This window comes from Hoplias malabaricus, chromosome 3 (genome assembly GCF_029633855.1).
Source record: "Hoplias malabaricus isolate fHopMal1 chromosome 3, fHopMal1.hap1, whole genome shotgun sequence".
In the NCBI taxonomy this organism is placed as follows: Eukaryota; Metazoa; Chordata; class Actinopteri; order Characiformes; family Erythrinidae; genus Hoplias; species Hoplias malabaricus.
Window position 1 is genome coordinate 3,006,627 of NC_089802.1, and position 14,548 is coordinate 3,021,174.

The following is a 14,548-nucleotide window of genomic DNA, read 5'->3' on the forward strand; positions in this document are numbered from 1 at the left end:
ATCCATCCACAGACAAACCTGCGTGATCACGTGAAGTGGAGGGATGACACCAGTGTCTCAGTTTACTATAATTCCCTATGTCCATAGACCCCTATATCTGCTACCTTTATGGGGGAGCATTAACTACCAAAAGATAAACTAAACAAATGAGGCTAGAGCTTTAGGTTAGTGTCCTGAACATTTTCTGGAAGATTATTACAGCGTTGGGGGGCTTTATAAGAAAAAGCTCTTCCTTCAGCTGAGGTCCTCTGAGTTCTGGGAAATATTAAAAATCCAGTACTCTGTGATCTGAGGAATCGTGGAGGCTCATAATAGGAAATAGTATCTTGGCGGTATTCAGGAGTGAGCCCATGTAGGGCTTTATACGTTAATGACAGAATTATGTACTTGACACGCAATGAAGTGATGATAGAACTGGACTGATATCACAGATTTTCTAGTTTTAGTGAGGACCCTGGCTGCAGCATTTTGAACTAGTTGATGTTTACATCATTTTCTGCTGGTGCATCCTGACAGTAGTGCGTTACAATAGTCAAGCGCTGACGTAATAAAGGTATGTGCTAATGTTTTTGCGTTCTGCAGTGGTAAGGCATTTCTAATCTTGGTGATGTTGCGAAGATATAAAATAGCTGCCCTAGTGTTTACTGCCTATGTGCTGCACAAATGACAAATCCGGGTCAATTATGACTTCTAGATTTGTTGCTGTGGATCCACATACTCAGCTCTACTGCTGATCCCAAAAATGCATGTTCCTTACAAAAAGCATTGTTACAACAAAGAAATAATCTACCAAACACAAATTTCGTTACTTTTCGTGATATATTTTTAAAAAATCACATTATATATATATATATAGTGTGTGTGTGTGTGTGTGTTTATAGTAGTAATATACAAATTATTGTTTGTTGTTCTATTAATGTTTCTTTGATACAGATGCACATTGGTGAAGGGGTGTATATGAACATAAACCAGTGGAAGAGAGTCCAGGGGAGCGTGAAGGCAAACACATTGGCAGACCAGAGTCTGGAGGGTAAATGTTGTCCTACAACAAAGGCAACCCCAAGGCCCCCTCCAACACCTCACAAGCTTAGAGCTCTGAAAAGTAAGTACTTCACTAACTTCACTTAGAAAATCATGTATGTGGGTGTTCAAAGGTTTGCATAAGACCTGAATATTTATCATAAGTTAAACTGAAAGATTAATCTTGATGTGTTTGTTTTGTTTTGTTAAAGGTTGTTTTTACAGTGATTACATTTAATAGTTAACTAAATTTTTAATGTCTTTAAATTGTCCTATAATTAAATAAATTAAACATTGATTAGTGTTTTTAAAAATGTCTTTGTGCGGTTTTATATTGACTTAGAATTTTATAAGAAGTGCAATGCAAGCACTATGTTGTTATTAGTTTATTAATATTAGTTCATGCCAGGACAAATGTGTTCACGCCTATGTTTAAGTCTGGGTTCTGGAGCACTCTAATTTTTAGCATTTTAATATATACCTCCTCCCAACATTAATGAGCTGATTTGTCTATCTATAATACACCAGTTACCAGGTAGTAACCAGCTGCAAGGTGGTTTTAGATGGTCTGACCAGCTATACACCAGCTACCAGGTTCCAAAACACAGCTTAAGCTGGTATTAGCTGGTTTTTCCAGCAGGGGTATTTTAAATCCAAGAGTGAGCATTTTTTTAAAAATCGTCTCAGCCAGTAGAGGGCGACAACGGGTTATGTGCTTCATAAAGCCATATAGGGGGAAACACAGCTTGTGTTTACTGTGATATTTGTATTCTCTATTTAGATATAAAGCCAGTAAAATAGTGTTTAAATACCTTTGGAAAAGTAATCGTAGAGACAGGCAATTATATAAGTATTTACTTCTATGTGTGAAAATTGTTTAATCGAACTTAATAATGTTAATTAAAATGTGATTTGAGTGACTTGTATGAACGATGATCGCCGCCATTTTAGATTCTCCAGTGTTTCAGCAGAGTCGAGTTAATGGCGGAGGTGGATACAGAGATAAATAACATCAACAGCAACTCAAAAGTGAATGTGTTAATAAATCCGTGTTATTAGTTAAGTGTTTAATATTTGAAGTTTATATATTCAATATTTTCATAATGATTTATAATTTTATAAAGAAAATGCAGGCTAAAAAAAGGTAAATCTTAAATAATTGAATTATGAGCATATTCCAACTCATTCTTAATAAAGTATTGTATTGGTTTTGGTATTGGTGTATTGCATAGTTTTATGTTAAATAGGGCTATACAGTAATACAGCGATAATCACTCTAAAACGCATAATGAAATGGTTATGGTGCAAATTTCTCTGCCATATTTTATAAAAAAGTAAAAAAAAATGTAATATTTATTATATGGTATGAATTATATATATATATATATTACAGTTTTAAAGTAAAACACCCTGCCATATTATCCGTTTAATTATGTAAAATGACACAAAATGTCAGAAGATCATTTTAAGAATTAATCATTGTTATAAGTCCCCAAAGTGAAAGTGGGGGAGAAGGGAAGTGAGTTTGGTGGCTGTGGACCATTAGAACATGTTTTTGGCTGTAGATAGGAGCAAGAAGCAGAGGAGAGTGTGGTTAGTTCCAGCAGTAACTCACTGTGCCCTAAGAGCACTTTTTCCCTTAATGAATTTCTCACTCACCTGTGACGTTTACCCAGAGTGCATCACTGTAGTGTGTGTAGTAGACTGGGTCTCCTCTGCCAGCTCTGCACCAGTACCGACCTCCATCAGAGCGCCTAACTGACCTGATGGTGTAGTTGTAGGTGTGGCTGTTGTTCTCAGGGTTCTGTGTGTGTTTGGACCAGTAGAACGTCCATCCAGCAGACGGACCCAGACTGCAGTACAGAGTCACTGTGTTTCCTGTCAGTACGGCTACTTTAAGGCTTGAAGTGAGTGTAGGACGAGGTTTATCTGTTGATGAAGAACAAAGTAAAGTGTCTCCCAGAAGTACCACACACTCCTATAGCACTGCCTTTCATTTTTTTTGGCTCAATAATTATTTTCTGTATTATTACATTTTATTTACATTTTAAAACTGAAAAATTGTCATCAAATACAACTTAGCTGTACACCTTAGATAAACACTACATAAAGATTTCATAAAGAATTGCAATAGATTTATAATACACCGCTGGAATTTAACATCATGATAGAAATAATATAAGAGAGACCCCACACTCACCTGATACAGTCAGAGTAAGAGTGTCACTGGTGTGTGTGTATATTCGGCCTGATGACTGTGTTCCTTTACAGGTATAAACACCTGTGTCAGACTGACCAACTTTAGGGATTATATAATCCTTCCTTACAGAACCCTTGAGAGACTGTGTGTTTTTATACCACTCATAATTCCAATAATCTCCACCTCCTGTTTCACACGTCAGAGTCACCCTCTCTCCGATGAACACACTCTCCGCTGGCTGCACTTTCACTGTAGGCTTCTGTCTCTCTGAGGATGACATATATTTTAGATTTGTATATTGACATATTGAGAACAAAACCTTCTATCTTAACCCCCCCCCCCCATTTTATTTATTTATTTACTTATTTATTTTTACAAAAAACTCGAAATACCAGCTGCACTTAATGCTCGAACAAAAGTGAACTAAACAACAGAAGTGATTAAAAAAAAGACCTAAAATTGTTACATTAATTTATACCCAAAGTTACGTACATATTTTTACTCTCCATTTACTTTTATGGAAGTGCAGGGTTTTGTTTTGGCAGCAAGGTTTTAAAAGCTGAGGGTCTTTCATCCAGAGGAACTTTGCTCTGATTAACTGTGGTGTCTCACAGCTCAGAGTCACTGTGTCTCCAGTAAATTCCCACAGAAACGCATGTGTAACTCGAGCTGTTTAGTTTTGTAGCACTTTCACTCTGTGTTTACTTTCATGCAGTTAGCGCTCTCCTGAATTTAGAGTCAGTTCATACCTAAATAATTTGAAACAATAAAACATTTCGCCCATGTATGGAGCAGGAGTAAAGCAATATCTTAATCTGTTTTCATGATTTTCAACATTGGGACGGCTCTGCCTTTTTCCTGCTGTGAGCAGACAAAGAAGAAACCTAGCATATCTGACCAAGCCACTCAGTTTATCACTTGTTTACAGGCACCAGGGCTTTGTAAACACATTAGACTGGTTTCTCGCTTAAAACCGACTAGAGGGCAGCATGTGGTGATGAAGCATCTTCTGAATTTTTTAAAATTGTTTTTGTATAATGTTGATAATCGTGAACATTGCCTTTAAGCTTTTGTAAGAGGAGTTTCAGTGTGTGTTTCTGGATCATAAACATATTAGTGCATGGTGTTTGTGAACATGGAGGGATCCTGGTATAAATCCAAGGTTAGGTTGTCCACAAACAACATCTCATATTAAACAGATGATAAACTGTCACAGCCTTCATCCATTTTTAAAATAAATGAAGCAACAGAAAAATATGTTTTGTTTGGATGAATCAGTCAAATCAATGACAGAGTGAGCATCCAGACTTTTATTTATACCCACAGTGAAATTCCAAAACTGCAGACACACTTTTATGAGGGAATTAAAAGATTTTGTGTTTGGAAATATTTAGTTCTGAAATGGTTTAACTAAATATTAGTGCTTACTCCATTTTGAGGTTCATTACGTTCAGGATTGACCCATATTTAAATGCAGAGGAAAGGAAAATTCAGACTTTATCTCTTCAGAAACAGAATGATAATTTTAAAGCAGTAACCTCAACACATTTAGCTTTTAAGTTTGGAAATAAAGACAGAAAGACCCCACACTCACCTGATACAGTGAGAGTAACAGTGTCACTGGTGTGTGTGTATATTCGGCCTGATGACTGTGTTCCTTTACAGGTGTAAACACCTGCGTCAGACTGACCAACGTTAGAGATTATATAATCCTTCCTTTCAGAACCCCTGAGAGACTGTGTGTTTTTATACCACTCATAATTCCAGTCGTATCCACCTCCTGTTTCACACGTCAGAGTGACCCTCTCTCCGATGAACACACTCTCCGCTGGCTGCACTTTCACTGTAGGCTTCTGTCTCTCTGCAGGAAGATACAAACACTCTGAAATGGCTCCTGCAAATGATTAAATGTTAATTATAGAAATAATGTGAGAGAGACCCCACACTCACCTGATACAGTGAGAGTAACAGCGTCACTGGTGTGTGTCGGTGTTCGGCCTGATGTTCCTTCACAGGTATAAACACCTGCATCAGACTGACCAACATTTTCGATTGTGTATTCCTTCCTTTCAGAACCCCAGAGAGACTGTGTGTTTTTATACCACTCATACTTCCAATAATCTCCACCTCCTGTTTCACACGTCAGAGTGACCCTCTCTCCGATGAACACACTCTCCGCTGGCTGCACTTTCACTGTAGGCTTCTCTGTTCAAAGATGACAAATCTTAGTGAAACACCATCACATTCATAACTTGGTATCTCCAGTGTTATCTTTATTCATTTTTAAACAAACACTGAAATACCAGCGGCGCCTATGTTTTGACAAAAGGTCTATTGAATAATGGACTAATAGAAATACTCAAAAATTACTTAAAATTATTTTACATTAATGTAGAATAAAATTACAAATTCCGTAATTCTGTGCTGTGTTTCTTGTAGCAATACAGTGCTGTGCAGAAGTCTTAGGTCCCTAAGATAATGATCTATATTTAAACTAATGTTTTCTCAGTGAGCGTGGGGCTTGTATAAAGCGATAAGTGAATGGAGGCACGGTGGCTTAGTGGTGAGCACATTCGCCTACCAGCGCAGGGATCTTGGGTTCAAGTCCCATCTGGGTGGAGTTTCCATGTTCTCCCTGTGTCTGTGTGGGCTTCCTCCGGGGGCTCCGGTTTCTTCCCACAGTCCAAAAACATGGAGGGTAGGTGAATTGGCTTCTGTCTAATATCTGTCCTGGTGTGTGAGTGAATGTGTGTGTGCCCAGATATGGATTGGCGCTCTGTCCTGGGTGAGCCCCTAGTGCCCAAAGCAGTCCTCCAGGTGGACGGTCGTTCCTGGTCGAGAGTACGCTGTGCACGTTTGGCTGCTGCTTCTCACCAGTGTGTGTGGATGGAGTGTTCTGAGCAGTGTGTGGATTGTAAAGCGTTCTTGGGTGTCTAGAAAGGTGCTATATACGTGTAACAATACCTATAAAATAATGTTTTTTCTATAAAGCAGTAGGTGATAGAGGTGGGCGGATCGATCAAAATATTGATAAAATCGATACCAACTCTGGCACTGGTATAGAAAAATACTTGTGTAAAAAGATCGATACTCAAGCTTTTTTTCTGTCCTGCTGCTCTCCCGCTAAAGTCTGTGTGTGACTCAGTGCAGAGCAGCGCATGCACCCTCCCTGTTCAGATTCTCCTTGATTTGTTGAATCCACAGCACACATTATTTAAAATAATTATTTATTCACCGATTGGGTTCATTCTAATGTTGGGGGTTGTATGTTTTTTGATAGTTTTTTAACAAATAAACACTTACTGCTCTGATAAATAACTTTTTAAATCTCATAGTCTCTGGTGCCTCAAACCTTTACACGGTACAGTACATTCTTTAAAAGTGAATTATATTTTTTCTCTATGGTTAATAGCTCGGGCCATTTCTGGAAAAAAAAATCACATACCTCTCCCAGGCCCACTGAGGATGCCACCACACTGTAACACTGCTGACCTTTTTGCTCTGCCCCTGCTGGTGTAAGTATATTCAGGAATCGGAGGAGGTTTAAACTGAGAGTCCTCTGCTTCAGTACTCTCTGGTGTGTCATAGTTTAAATTGTCTTCAGTAAAGAGTGGGCTCTGACGCTTCACTCTCCGTTTGGGATTTTCTGTTGATATAAAAATGAAGAAATCAGTTCTGCTGCTTTTCTCTTTACACTTTACAGCTGTGTGTTAAAGTGTGAGCGCACTTCATCAAATTCTTCTGGACATTTAGAATAATTACTGTTTAAAATATTGGTAAAAAAGTAAAGCATAGTTTTCCTCAGTATTTTAAACTATATATAAATAACTAAAAATAAATAAATAGAAATTATACACAACATTATACGAAGGAAAAGTGGGTGTGTCCAAAATGTACATAAAATTGTAGATAGAGAAGGAATGTAAGAATTAGCTCCATCACCTTAAAATCACATAATAAATATACAAAAATTATAATAAAATATTTCACCTTGAGCTTGTCCACAGTGGAGGAGTGTAATCAGCACTAAAGCAGACAGAACAGAGGATAGTGTGCATTAATATGATATTGTCAGGTAACACAGGTAAAATGAAGAGGTCTGAAAGAGTTGTGAACCGCTGGAGCTGGAGAATCAGGTCAGTTCAGATTAGAATGTAGTAAACACAGTTTATACAAAATACATTTACAAAGTACACTACTCACCATCACCACCTTTCACTATCAACTCTCACTATCACAATTAAACTGTAGATTACTGCACATTAAGATATATTGGAAGGGAGAATGAGACAAAAATTCATCCGAGATGCTTTATCAGCCTCTAAAACGTCTTTATATTGTTATGAAAAACAAAAATAACACGTTTAAAAATGGCAAATGCTTTACTAGACAGTATTCTCCCCAAGAACAGAACAAATCCATCACAGTCTTCTGCAGCACTTTTTACTGATGGAGCTCAGAACGAATGCAGCAATCCAACAAATTCAGCTTTACGTTCACACTAATTCATTACAAGGTAAAACACCAAATTACGTGCTGATTATTGCTTTCAAATTAATGTAGATCACAGGCAATTTACCAATCACGTTTTCTTTATTAGCACATTATTATATTTTCCTAGTATGTGTTTAAAATTACATTTAAATGTTTGAAAAATTAGGAAAACAACTTTTTGACGTCTGTAACATTATCACCACTTCTTCCTCGGCTGCTTCGGCCACCACAACAGATCCAGCGATCTGCATTATAGATTTGGCACAGTTTTACACTGGATGCCCTTCCTGATAAAGCCCTACCTATTTATACAGGCTTTGGGGTCGGCACTACAACACAATGCATAACCCGGAGGAAACACACGCAGACACAGAGAGAACACACCACACTCCTCACAGACAGTCACCCGGAGGAAACCCACGCAGACACAGAGAGAACACACCACACTCCTCACAGACAGTCACCCGGAGGAAACCCACGCAGACACAGGGAGAACACACCACACTCCTCACAGACAGTCACCCGGAGGAAACCCACGCAGACACAGAGAGAACACACCACACTCCTCACAGACAGTCACCCGGAGGAAACCCACGCAGACACAGGGAGAACACACCACACTCCTCACAGACAGTCACCCGGAGGAAACCCACGCAGACACAGGGAGAACACACCACACTCCTCACAGACAGTCACCCGGAGGAAACCCACGCAGACACAGAGAGAACACACCACACTCCTCACAGACAGTCACCCGGAGGAAACCCACGCAGACACAGGGAGAACACATTCTAACCCAGGATTCTTATACTTTGTTCTTATACTTTACACTTAGAGAGAGAGAGAGAGAGGTGCATGGGTGATAGATGGACATGCTTCTTCAAACATAAATTGAGATAAACCTATACTATATAATATAAAACCCAACCTAACTCATGATTCGCTAACTCTCTTTGTGGTTCACACTTTGCTTTACTAACCGTTTCTTGTCCGATATCCCCCTTTTTTATCTACACATCACATAACTAGGCATCGATTAGGTGTCTATTTCACTGACCTCACAGTGTTTAATGTCTTTAAACTCTAAACATTTCCCACATTGTGGTTATTTTTATAAGATATTTACACTCAGTATAGAGAATGAAACATACTTTACAGCCCTTTACTATCTGTTCCATCTGCAGTCTCACCTCTGCCTCAGTTTTCTGTCCCCACTTAGGCTGCACTTCCTGTGGTTTTATAATGAGTAAGATTCAGATATTCCTTCACACGCACATACAGCTCTCTGCATAACATCCTGTGTTCCCATGGTCATCCTAAACTCAGTCCTGTCTCTAGCAAAACTGACCATTACAGTGTTGTACTGCAGGAGTCAGTCCCTGCAGAGCCTTCACAGCATCCTCCAGCCCTCCACACAATATACAAGATGTGATCTGTACAGAAATGATATAGTTAACATGAGGTATTTTCTCATGTTGTGCCTTATTTTTATGAATATACTGCTGTATATTGAGTCAAATTATTTCTTCAGTCACTGGTGTTACATGTGCACTGTAAAAACAATTTGTAAAATTTACGGTAAAATACTGGCAGCTGTGTGTACCGTAAAATACACGTCACGTTTTTGGCAAATCATAAATTTTACATTTAAGGACCGTTTTGTTTACATTTCTGTTAAAAAAAAACAGATATACACTGTAAAAAACATGTTATTTACATAAAAATTAAAGTAAATTTAACGCGTAAATTGCGTGACAAGTTAGAGAAAGGAGACTGAGATATAGCCGTATTTAGATACAGCCAAACTGCATCCTATATTCAGCCCTTAAAAGGAGATGTTGCTAAAAGGACTATAGAAATGTTCGGTATCTGGGCGCCACACGCGGAACACAGGCTGATGGTGATCTTTCCTGACCAACACACGTCTCGACATAATATCCACAGAAACACAAACACACACAGTGATCACCCCACTGCAGCCCAATATCAGTACGTCTCAAAGACAGAAAAAAACAAAGAAACTCTGAAAATCACAGAAAATATGGAGAAGCAAAGCATGCTGGGAGCTCCCTATTGAGTCTCAGCTCCTCCCAGTCCTTGGACACTTGTACCGCCCCCTAATGGTTTGTGTGTTTAACAGTGAAATAATGTATATTTTACAGTAAAGAGATGTAAAAAAACAGTTTTACAGAAACTGTTTTCAATCTTTTTAGAGATTTACAGTCATTTACTGTCATGGTTTTACAGTTTTCCACCGTAAAATTCACAGACATTTTTTACAGTGTGAGTTATATTGTGATATATATATAAATCCATTATTGACAAAATGTTGTAATTTGAGTGATAAATTGACCGAAACTAAACATTTTACTTTAAAATATATTAAAACCAGTTTGAAATGATGCTCTTCTTTTGCTTGTTTGATGTGGAGTGGAGCTGGAAGTAAACATTTAAGCTTTTTAAAATGTATCCACCTGAATTCCCACTCCAAACTCGTATAACTCATATAATATTACAAATTCAGATTTTTAATCATAATGTAAATATTCCCGTAGTGTTTCAGAGTATTTACAAACATTTATTCATTCAAAATAATTAATTAATGTTTTTTTTATAAAAAATATCTTTAGACATTATATTATGAGTTATACGAATTACTCATATTGAGTACAGCTCGACGTTAACTCATCAGCCGTGGAGAGGAAGAGAAGTGTTGCGCTTCTGAAACATGATTCTGGGTACAGTTTATAATTGAAACAGCTCCTAAGAAACTTTTTTTTTATAATTACCATGTGTCACAGGCTGCGGACGACTGGGGGAAAAACCTCGTCTCATAATTAAAGTCATTGCAAAATTCTTTATGAGATCTAACAATTTTAAAAATGTACTGACCACGCTCCTTTTTCAAATCTCATAGAGATTCAGTGAGTTGTATTGTTCCAAACTGAATGTAACGAGGTGTCAAATTGTATCTGTACATCGTTGTCCACCACATTCAAGTGTAACGAAGAAAATCCAATGCGTAATTTTTTCAAAAACGAAATCATATTTTAACATAAAATCAGTTACACCAACTTTTTTCACATTTTATTTTAGAAAAAAAAACAATTTTCCTCAATTCAAAATGTCCAATTTTGTAACAAAACATTTTAACAAATTAATCTTTAGTATTCTTTATTTATCATTAATATTATTTAGTATTCTGTTAACACTGTCAAAATAAATGACGTTAAGTGCTCATCTTCAAGGTCCTTCACTATATCAGCCTTTTTAAAATAAATGAGTTTTCTTCGTCTTTCCTCTCACCTTTAACAGCCCTGAGTCAGAAAAGCCATAGCTTACGCTGGTAAACATGACTTGAAATACTTTCCAGAAGAATTACGTGTCCCTCTGGAGCCTGGGCCTTACCTGAGAATAACAACTGTTCAAATTTCTGAAGATAGTTAAGGACTCTACAGATTTTTCTTGTTTTTGTTTTTTTGAATACTGAAAATGTATAATAATAATAATAATAATAATGTATTTTATAGTGAATGGAACTGGAGCTTAAATTCTGTTAAAAGACAATTATGAATGTTCACATATTTTTAAGATTTAGTCTAAACCAGAGGTTTTGGAGAAAGGTTTTATTAATTTTATCACTTTTGGAACTTGGAGACTGCTACTTAAGAGCATTGCTGTGTCACCCACCCACTGACTAACTACAAACCCTCTGCCAAATACATTACATTTTTCAAAGTCAGTTTTTTTTTTATTCAAATAGAGAGTAGTTCTGCTACTGTTATTACTGTTATTACTGTTATTAAGATTAATACAGATGTATTTAATCTTTAATTCACTGCATCAGATTTTTAGTGAATCAAACTTTCTGAAAATACAAGTGGCACAGAGGCTGGCCAATGGCATACAACTTTGTGCATGCATTATATTTTCTGTAAACAGAACTTTGGATCAGTGATTGAACAAAATGTGGTTATTCCAGGTGTTTACACCCTGGATACACACATTTAGACTACAGAATTAACACATATTTTACAGCCCTACTATCTGCTCCTTCTGCAATCTCACCTCCGCCTCAGTGTATCCTCTCCCTGCTCTGGCCACACTTCCTGTGGTTTCACAGCTTTTTAGATTTAATACACATCAGAAATTATTATACACACACATACAGCGCTCTGCAGAACAGCTTCCGGTCCCACAGTCACCCTCAGCTGAACACACAAGCTCCTCACAGACAGTCACCTGGAGGAAACCCACGCGGACACGGGGAGAACACACCACACTCCTCACAGACAGTCACCCGTAGGAAACCTACGCAGACACAGAGAGAACACACCACACTCCTCACAGACAGTCACCCGGAGGAAACCCATGTAGACACAGGGAGAACACACCACACAGGTTGTGGGAATCGAACCCACAACCTCCAGGCCCCTGGAGCTGTGTGACTGTGACACTACCGGCTGCTGTTGTAGATGTTTTTAATTATTATTTTTAAATCAAAGAGTTTTTGTTTTTTCCTGGAAACCATTTATAAATGCATTCAAAGTGGAAAACAACCAAGGGGTCGATATGATTTATAGACACTGCACATGTCCTCTTGCAAATTTTAACCTGTAAGTTTCCTTATGTATTCACTACTGCACTTCAGAAAATACATTCATTGTAAACTAGACACAGTAGAACATGGACAAAATGCAGTGTGCCCTAAACCTCTTTGTTGTTGAACACTGTACAACACGAGTAAAATGGACATCATGAAATTCTGATGTAAATTTCAGGCCCCAAACTCTGAATTTAAGTTCAGACTAAAGATGTCACTTAATCAGCCACTTCATACAACAACAGTCACACTAATGACAATAGTGAATATATTAAAGAAACCTTTTACTACTCACAGAAAGTCACAGAGAGAGGACGGAGCTCCATGCCGTCACAGTAAAGACAGACAAACTAAATGCGTTACACACTCAGCAGTTCCTGTCTTAATATACTCAAAGTAAACATCTTAGAGAGAGAGAGAGAGAGAGAGCGAGAGAGAGAGATGGTAATCCATACTTAAAAACAAAATTAACAGAGACACCTCAGCAAATGATTTCCACATGGATCTGAGCCACTTCAAGCTCCTTAACAAAACCCCACTAAGTCAGTTTAATTATAATGTAATACATGAATAAGAATAACAGAACTGACCACGTTAAAGGTACAGAAGCACAACTTTGTAAGAGGGCGTACACCATGACTCCTTTAATAACCTTTCGTACCGAGGAAATGCTGAAGTTCTCTTAAAGTCCTAAGGGCAGGAAAAAAAAAAAAAAAAACAGGTGGGACGTCTGCATCTACAAGACGAACGATCCCCTGACCAAGCTGTTAACATTGATAAGTGACAGGGTAAGACAAGCTTTCTGAAAACATGAGAACACCACCTCCAAGGTATAAAGATGACCATCCTGTGTGTTTAAATAGACCAAACACTGACATGGTGGATAGTTATACATCAGACGCTGAAACATTGCGGGATCATTTCTCAAACCAAAAGCCATAAGTTACTTTTGTAGAAATGAATCAGGACGTTCTGTAAGAACGACTCACCAACAACCCTTTAGTAAATCTAGGATCAGAACTGATTTCACAGTGCTTATCTGGTCTATTCAATCCTCTATTCTAGGAGGAAGTGTCAGATAGTGTCAGAGTATTGACTTTCCTGTAAACAACAACTGTTTCGCAAAATTAGCACTACTTATATTAGCCTTAGAACACCCTCTCCATACACCTATGTCCTTAATGTGCAGAGAAATCTCTGCAGATTTTCCCAGTCCTTGACCATATTTCTAATTAATTCGTGAAATGGGTCAAGTATGTTTATCTTTAATCTACCAGCAGAATAATTTCCTCCATTTCGAAATATATAGAGCTATTAGCGTTAGAAACTTCCAGTTCTAGCTAAAATCTACATAATTAGCCATAAGCAGGAGTTTAAAAAGATCATTATTTTAATGTATATTTGTTCATATTCATTTTTTCATCATCATCTTCTCTCAGCTTTTCCATTTCAGGGTCGCAGTGGCAACAGGGCGAGCAAAGAAGCCCAGAGGTCTCTGTCCCTCGCAACATCCAACAATTCCTCCCAAGGCAATCCCAGGCCAGCTGGGAGATATAATCCCTACAGCGTGTCCTGGGTCTACCTTGGGGCCTCCTTCCAGTTGGACGTGCCTGGTATACCTCCAGGAGGCATAGTGATCAGATGCCCGAACCACCTCAAATGACTCCTCTCAATGCGAAGGAGCAGCGACTCTACTCCGAGCTCCTCCCTAGTCACTGAGCTCCTCACCGGATCACAGAGAGTACATCCAGCAACCCGTCGGAGAAAGCTCATTTTGGCCGCTTGTATCCGCGATCTTGTTCTTTCGGTCATTACTCAGAGCTCATGACCATAGGTGAGAGTGGGGACGTAGACTGACTGGTAAATTGAGAGCTTTGCTGTATGGCTTAGCTCTCTTCACCATAACGGTGCTATATAGTGACTGCATTACTGCAGACGCTTCACCTAACCTACAGTCACTATCCCTCTTCCCATCACTCGTGAACAAGAACATGAGATATTGAACTCCTTCACTTGGGGCAGAAATCACCACAGCAACCATCTCAGACAACATAGCAACCACCTGGGTTACCATCATTAATTCTTAATCAACTGTCAAGAATACCAAAGCAACACCATCGGGACCACCCTGTGCAGCACAGCAGAAGGGTAGCAACTGCTTAAACATCTGTGAAACACTTTAGATGCACAACCATTCTGCATTTCCTTCAGGAATTATATTACTTTTATTT

The 14,548-nt window shown here is 38.3% G+C and overlaps 1 protein-coding gene across 1 annotated transcript in view; it reads right to left on the bottom strand.

The window, feature by feature from the left end:
* LOC136690864 (Fc receptor-like protein 5) overlaps positions 1-14,090 on the bottom strand; it is a 52,328-nt gene extending 38,238 nt beyond the window's left edge. The window contains exons 1-7 of the mRNA XM_066662919.1: positions 13,900-14,090; positions 11,783-11,837; positions 9,063-9,147; positions 6,666-6,866; positions 5,171-5,425; positions 4,815-5,081; positions 2,680-2,949 (exon numbers count right to left, since the gene is read on the bottom strand). Coding sequence (XP_066519016.1) covers positions 2,680-2,949; positions 4,815-5,081; positions 5,171-5,425; positions 6,666-6,866; positions 9,063-9,147; positions 11,783-11,837; positions 13,900-14,090 — 1,324 coding nt within the window. The remainder of the gene's footprint in view (positions 1-2,679; positions 2,950-4,814; positions 5,082-5,170; positions 5,426-6,665; positions 6,867-9,062; positions 9,148-11,782; positions 11,838-13,899) is intronic.
* Positions 14,091-14,548: the final 458 nt, after the last annotated feature.